The sequence below is a fragment of the Ruditapes philippinarum genome, unplaced genomic scaffold, assembly GCF_026571515.1.
Source record: "Ruditapes philippinarum isolate M1 unplaced genomic scaffold, ASM2657151v2 ctg10942_1_1_1_1, whole genome shotgun sequence".
Classification (NCBI taxonomy): Eukaryota; Metazoa; Mollusca; class Bivalvia; order Venerida; family Veneridae; genus Ruditapes; species Ruditapes philippinarum.
In genome coordinates this window covers 21294-28715 of record NW_026853834.1, presented here as the reverse complement: position 1 = coordinate 28715, position 7422 = coordinate 21294, and the positions used below count along the sequence as shown (strand labels likewise).

Sequence of the window (7422 nt, the reverse complement as noted above, 5' to 3'; positions counted from 1 at the left end):
GCTTAAATTACTTTTTGTTTACATGTTTAGTTTTTTCATAGAGTAGTTTGTGACCTTAACACCGTATTCCTACTATTATGTACGAGGTTCTTATCCGAATACTTAAGCTAATGGCCGAAAAGTTGCGATTGTACGTTTCCTTACGTTTTATTCCGAAAAGAAGCTTCATTCAACTTCATTTTACAAAATAAAACAGCCGAAAGAATAAAACACAGTCGCTAACTGTAGCTGTTTAGGGCTTACCCCGCTAGACTCTTCCGTGTAGTCTAACCACGCTAGGACTAACTGAGTCGTTGACCTACCTTTCGTAGGTGTCCGAGGTTTTTGCCAGATATGCTTAAATATACGCTTCTGGTAAAGATATTATATTTGGATAAAAAGAATGAGAAACTATCATGAATTTGTCTTAAAAAAACTCAGACGTTGACCGACTTTTTGTAGGGATGCACGTTGTTTAAACAGTCTAAATGAGTTAATAGATAAACGCTATTGAAGAAAACAGACCAGACAGCGGGAAGATTACAAATTTAAGACTTTTTTTGAACGAAACAGTAGAGACAAGACTACTTTGTGTTATTTCACATACGTACCGTCGTCGTCGTCGTCATTCTTGAGAACCTTGCAGAAACAATAACAAAGGCATACAGTCAGGATGATAATCAGACAACCGGAAGTGAGGCAGAGGTAAAATGACCAACCAAGCTCAGACGTGGAATAACTTCCGGCAATGATCATGCATCCGATGAAACTGAACAATCCTGAATTGTATAAACGCACATATCTATGATGTATAATAAATAAATACTTAATTTAATGTGATTTGAATTTAATTGATATTATACATTTGACATTACATATTCAAGTTTTTAAAAGGGAGACGATCCGAAAAGCAGATAATAAGTTTGTAAATTTAATTGCACTGGTAAAAATGTTTTGATAATTATCTCGTCATGTCAAGAAAGATCTAATATCTATAAATACCAGCATATTTATCTTAACTAATTGTCAAAATGTGTAAACAAAATATATACATGTATAAAAGGCCAAGGACAATGTCGTATTCAATAAGATAACATTTTTTCATATCGGACTGGTTTTTGTCTATATCTATGTTTCGTACAAGAGATAGCGAGATAGCATTAAATTGGAAGAAATGAAACGCGAAGAAGTCCACACCTGCAACCGGAAACATCATTAAACAACATCCACCTATGAGGCCACACCAGCCCGTGTCCTCGTCGTCATCTCCGCTGCAGCAGGATTCATAGCTAGTCCCAAATATTGCCAAGAACATAACGGCAAATGCCGTTGCCTCAAGGCCAAGGACTCGTGCATCTAGTTCTGTTGATAAAGAAGTAGATTTTAATTTTACAAAAATGAGGAAGTAAAATGTATTGTTAGTGGGTTTTTAATCTTTATTTTGACACAGTTTAGGTTTCACTTATTATTGATACAAAAATAAATTAAATGGTAAATATTGCACTTGTGTACCTTTCGCAGTTAACAATCGCTGAGAGAAAAACATGAATTAATGTCATTTTATTTTATCTTTTTTTCAGACAACTCCGAGCTTTTATAACGATTAAATGTATTATTCTATAGCTTGTGTAGACTGTGTTATTTTCTATAATCGATTTTGATTTTTGCTTTATAATTTTCAAAAACAAAAGTGTGTGTGTATATATACATATAATATATATATATATATATAGCGTGAAAAAAGAATGAAGTGATGCCTTTTCCAGTTTACATTGCAATTGTTTATTAACAAAACTGTAATAAATAATTGAAGAGCAATATCAACCGGTTTCACCCGTTAAAGGGATCTTCAAGATAATGACGTTAATAACGTCGCTTGGTAACGACGTCAAAACAGTGTAAAGGGACGTTACTCTTATAACGTTTTAAAGGGACATTTCCCCGATTTTCTTCAACACTGAGAAAGAATAAAATAAAAAGATGCAGCAGTTTAAAATGCGGCCTGTGCAAACACATGATAGAAGGAAATACATACCATTTCAAGAATGGCCGCGAATTTAAAGTAAAAATCTCAGGATCATGTTCCAAAGATTATAGTGTAAAAACTTCAAATTTAAGAAATCGAGTAACATTACACAACCAACATATACGAAATCCAGACAATGCATTATTACCAGTCAGTCGACACATTGCCATTTGCGCAAAAGACATCACTCCAAAGTTTAATATAATGCCAATCTATAAAATGCGAGAACCAGACACATTCAAAAGAAGAATGAAAGAAACTGTTTTAATAAACGTTCTTAAACCAGAATTGAATTCAAAAAAACTTTGATGTATATATAACAATAATATTATAGCTGATTATTATGTCCCTTTAAAACGTTATAAGAGTAACGTCCCTTTACACTGTTTTGACGTCGTTACCAAGCGACGTTATTAACGTCATTATCTTGAAGATCCCTTTAACGGGTGAAACCGGTTGATATTTCTCTTCAATTATTTATTACAGTTTTGTTAATAAACAATTGCAATGTAAACTGGAAAAGGCATCACTTCATTCTTTTTTTCCCGCTATTTTTATCCGTATTGTTTTAAACTTTACATTTTGGATATATATATATATAGATAGCCTGTTTATTTTCTTACAACATTCAACATTCAAGGATGCAAAGCTATTTTTAGACCAGACTGACGAAAGTTATCATAGCCAGACTATTTTCTCGGTTTGTATTGATAAAGTTTTACTAAAGTACAGTCAAGGCTGCCTGAGGTTTATTTTGGCTATATTTGTTTTTGTTTGCATTTCTTTTAACCGGTATTGAAACTAATTGTATATCACAAGGAAGTAAAATGCGTTATATAGATCATATTTAATATTCTAGTAAGATAAATCTACTTTACCATTTACTTTTAGCCTGAAATTCTGACATTTGCAAACAATGACTATTATCCCTCATAGTGTTTAGAAATTATAATTGTAATTATGAATTTAATATGACCTTAGTCAATTGATAAGATTCCACCTATTCTGACCTTTTATTTGAATAACAATAGATTGAACATATTTATGCTATTTTGTTAACGGTTATGTTGTGGTGGAATTCTTATTGTATCCGCTAAATAAGGCATGCCAGAGATTTATGCATTGTTAAACTAACATAGAACGAATACTACGATACGCACAATTAAGTTGTACATAGTCAACGGTAAGTCATTAAAGTTAATTAATGCATGAATGCGTTTAGTCACTTCCTTTATTAAACAAATTATTTTTTTTATCGATTTACCTACAACATGTATTTTCAAACATAAAACAAGTTATTATTGTTCATTATTATGTTCTATTATTGCTTAAATGCTTTCCAAATGAACAACAATTGCCAATAATAGCGACACCTCTTGGAGTCACATGATGACATTTAAGCATAGTCTATATCCTAACTCTAAACTTTTATTTGAATAACAATAGATTTAACCACAAACATTAATATGTGTTCTTTTGTTTGGAATATTTTAGGTTAAAATTTTATCCTCTGAATTAAATCATACTTTTGGTATCTTGTTATACATTAAAAATACCTATGTGTTAATAGATGAACTATCTTTTAATTCTCATGCTCTGTTGGCAATTGGTATTGTATTGAAATAGTATTTTGTATGGAAGTAGTTGTTTAACATCTTACATGCTCTAAATCTCCTATTAAAACATTATTAAAAAACATTTTTGAAATTTCTATAAAATAAACAAACATTATGAATAGTTCCCTGAGACCAATTGTGCCCTTTATAAAACAATACATCTTAAATGTTAACTAGAGTTGACTTCTAAATTCCTATCTAACTTTACTCTGTGTTAAATGTATGTGACCAAGTAATCATAGTTCTTTTATTCACGGTATTGCAATTTGCAAAAGTAGCAAAAAAATCATGTAAAAACTCGGGATGAGAATTCAAAGAATGTGGTTCCTATACTGGTCTCCAAAAACGAATTGTGTAAAAACCATAATCATGAAAATTGTTTGTGCTGTAAATAAAGGAGTAAAACATCAACAAAAAGCAGAATGAGTTTTAATGTATTAATTCAGATATATCATATTTACCGTCACCGCCATTTGTATTTTTGCACGTGTCATTGTTGTCCCCGGAGCAGCAACTATATACAAGGCCTATGGTATCGCAGTCTGAGGTCTTGACCCAGTTTGGTGTAAATAGACCGACAGACTGCAGGATAAATGGCGGGAAAACAAAACAACATAAAGCGCATACCACACCCAGCGTATCACCCATATCTAAAAACAATACAAAATAGAACAGAACATTTTTCATTTTTACTTGTACTGAGTACATACTCAAAGAAAATTAAACAAAATATCCATCAATACATTAAATTAACATTACAAACTAATAATACATTAGTAATATATTTTGAATACAGTATCACGTTAACAATTGTATGCTCCACTTCATTTATGGGCACCAACAGGCTTCATCTTTATCATGTTTATATGTAGTCTGTGTGTAAAAAAGAAATGTAAAATGCCAAAACGAAGTTTTGTAAACATAAAGAAAGAAAGAAAAACAAACCCAGAAGCTTTTGTAGATTAAAATCTTGAATTAAATTCAGATAGATGAAGTGAACTCTCTTGCTAATTATGTGGTATTCCCTTTTTATTATTCAAGTGAGTTTGTGACATTGTAAAACTTACAATTATTTCTTATATAAAACTTATATAATTCTTAAGCAACATAAAAGAACAATTACTGGCAAATGAAAATCTTACCCCTAAATAATTGTTCATAAATTTTTTTTTTTAAACAGGGAAACCCAAACCCTTTGTATTTCCCTTTTTTTCATCCACGAAATGAAAGTAACCCCACAAAAAAATAAATTTTTTTCCTGTTTTCTTTTCCCAAATGAAACCCGGAAAAGGGGTTTCCTTTTTTTTTCCAAAAATGAAACCGGAAAGGGAAATTTTTGTTTTTTTGTCCTAGAAAAAAACCAGAAAAGGGATTTTCACGTGTTATTTCCATGAAATTTAAAAATTTTTGTTCTACATCGACGCCCCCTTTTAAAAACCCCATTAAGAGCATTTCGGGGGGTTTTGGTTTTTGGGCATTTAAAATTAAATTTTAAGCAAAAAAAAGCATGATTATGAAATTTCAAACTTTCAATCTACAAAATATAAACGAAAATAACTTTGTCGAAAATTGGAGTTAGTTTAATTAATGGCAAAACATATGTGTTTTGTATGTACAAGTTTTTTTTGTTTCAAATCCTTAACCTTTATCATTAACCCATTACTTCATATACACGCCTTTTAACGCCTTTTTCACCCCCCCCCCCTTTTTGTTGTCTCAAATGATGAAAAAATGCCTTATTTAGGCCCCAAACACTTGTTTTTGTTTGAGAAATGTTGTTAAAAAAAGTGACCCTTTTTTCGGCGCGGCCCCCCAACCAAAAGATACATCAGGGGGTTGCCAGAAGGGGGATGTGCCCCCTTCTGTTTGGGGGGGTTTGAAGGGGGGCGGAGTCCCCCTCATCGCCAAGAAAATTTTGGACTTGTGAGAGGCTGTAAATGACCCCAGATTGATCATAAGGTAACGTGTAACCAACGCTGAAAAGCATTTGACTCTATCTCAATCCATTGAGAAGTTGCAGCACTTTGAAATCAATTTTGATGGAAAAAATCAACGCAAAATAGTGATTTTTGGCAATTTTGAGATGTCCCCTTGTTGCCATGGTAACAGAAAATTTAAGCCTGAGCATGTTGTTGCAAAGACAATAGTCCAGTCAACATTAGTGCCAAGTTTGATTAGTATTGAAGCAGTTTTTATAGTATTAGAGCAATTTGAACTTGTAACGGGAGACTTTTCAATGAAAACAGCCATTTTCCACAAAATGCTCATGAAGCAATGGGTTAATGAAAAAAATAAAAAAATCTACAAAAACAACAATTTTTCTTCAAATTTATATGACAGGCCATGTTTAAACATGAAAAAACGCGATTTAGGGTAATTTCAAGTATTTCATCATTTTCTGTTAACCCATTACTTCATATACACGCCTTTTAACGCCTTTTTCCCCCCCCCCCCTTTTTTGTTGTCTCAAATGATGAAAAAATGCCTTATTTAGGCCCAAAACACTTGTTTTTGTTTGAGAAATGTTGTTAAAAAAAGTGACCCTTTTTTCGGCGCGGCCCCCAACCAAAAGATACATCAGGGGGTTGCCAGAAGGGGGATGTGCCCCCTTCTGTTTGGGGGGGTTTGAAGGGGGCGGAGTCCCCCTCATCGCCAAGAAAATTTTGGACTTGTGAGAGGCTGTAAATGACCCCAGATTGATCATAAGGTAACGTGTAACCAACGCTGAAAAGCATTTGACTCTATCTCAATCCATTGAGAAGTTGCAGCACTTTGAAATCAATTTTGATGGAAAAAATCAACGCAAAATAGTGATTTTTGGCAATTTTGAGATGTCCCCTCGTTGCCATGGTAACAGAAAATTTAAGCCTGAGCATGTTGTTGCAAGGACAATGGTCCAGTCAACATTTGTGCCAAGTTTGATTAGTGTTGAAGCAGTTTTTATAGTATTATAGCAATTTGAACTTGTAACGGGAGACTTTTCAATGAAAACAGCCATTTTCCACAAAATGCTCATGAAGCAATGGGTTAATGAAAAAAATAAAAAAATCTACAAAACAACAATTTTTCTTCAAATTTATATGACAGGCCATGTTTAAACATGAAAAAACGCGATTTAGGGTAATTTCAAGTATTTTCATCATTTTCTGTTAACCCATTACTTCATATACACGCCTTTTAACGCCTTTTTCACCCCCCCCCCCTTTTTGTTGTCTCAAATGATGAAAAAATGCCTTATTTAGGCCCCAAACACTTGTTTTTGTTTGAGAAATGTTTGTTAAAAAAAGTGACCCTTTTTTCGGCGCGGCCCCCCAACCAAAAGATACATCAGGGGTTGCCAGAAGGGGGATGTGCCCCCTTCTGTTTGGGGGGTTTGAAGGGGGGCGGAGTCCCCCTCATCGCCAAGAAAATTTTGGACTTGTGAGAGGCTGTAAATGACCCCAGATTGATCATAAGGTAACGTGTAACCAACGCTGAAAAGCATTTGACTCTATCTCAATCCATAAAGAAATTGTAACACTTTGAACTCAGTTTTGAGGGAAACCTCAACGCAAAATAGGGATTTTTGACCATTTTGTGATGTCCCCTCGTTGCCATGGTAACAGAAAATTTAAGCCTGAGCATGTTGTTGCAAGGACAATGGTCCAGTCAACATTTGTGCCAAGTTTGATTAGTGTTGAAGCAGTTTTTATAGTATTATAGCAATTTGAACTTGTAACGGGAGACTTTTCAATGAAAACAGCCATTTTCCACAAAATGCTCATGAAGCAATGGGTTAATGTCTGACTTGATATCTATTTA

General features: G+C 33.5%; 1 protein-coding gene across 1 annotated transcript; it reads right to left on the bottom strand.

Annotated features, from left to right (window-relative positions):
- Positions 1 to 558: 558 nt before the first annotated feature.
- Positions 559 to 4310, bottom strand: LOC132738116 (uncharacterized). Its single transcript, XM_060725543.1, has 3 exons — positions 4083 to 4310; positions 1177 to 1341; positions 559 to 758 (listed from the first exon to the last, which is right to left on the bottom strand). Exons 1-3 carry the CDS (start codon positions 4306 to 4308, stop codon positions 574 to 576), a joined length of 576 nt encoding a protein of 191 aa, XP_060581526.1. The 5' UTR covers positions 4309 to 4310; the 3' UTR covers positions 559 to 573.
- Positions 4311 to 7422: the final 3112 nt, after the last annotated feature.

Excerpts from the sequence above, each read along its gene's own strand:
- LOC132738116 (XM_060725543.1), bottom strand. The coding sequence starts at position 4,308 with ATGAAAAATGTTCTGTTCTATTTTGTATTGTTTTTAGATATGGGTGAT. Across the intron at positions 1,342-4,082 it reads AAATACAAATGGCGGTGACG|AACTAGATGCACGAGTCCTT; the intron begins GTAAATATGATA and ends CTTTATCAACAG. Across the intron at positions 759-1,176 it reads AATGATGTTTCCGGTTGCAG|GATTGTTCAGTTTCATCGGA; the intron begins GTGTGGACTTCT and ends TATACAATTCAG.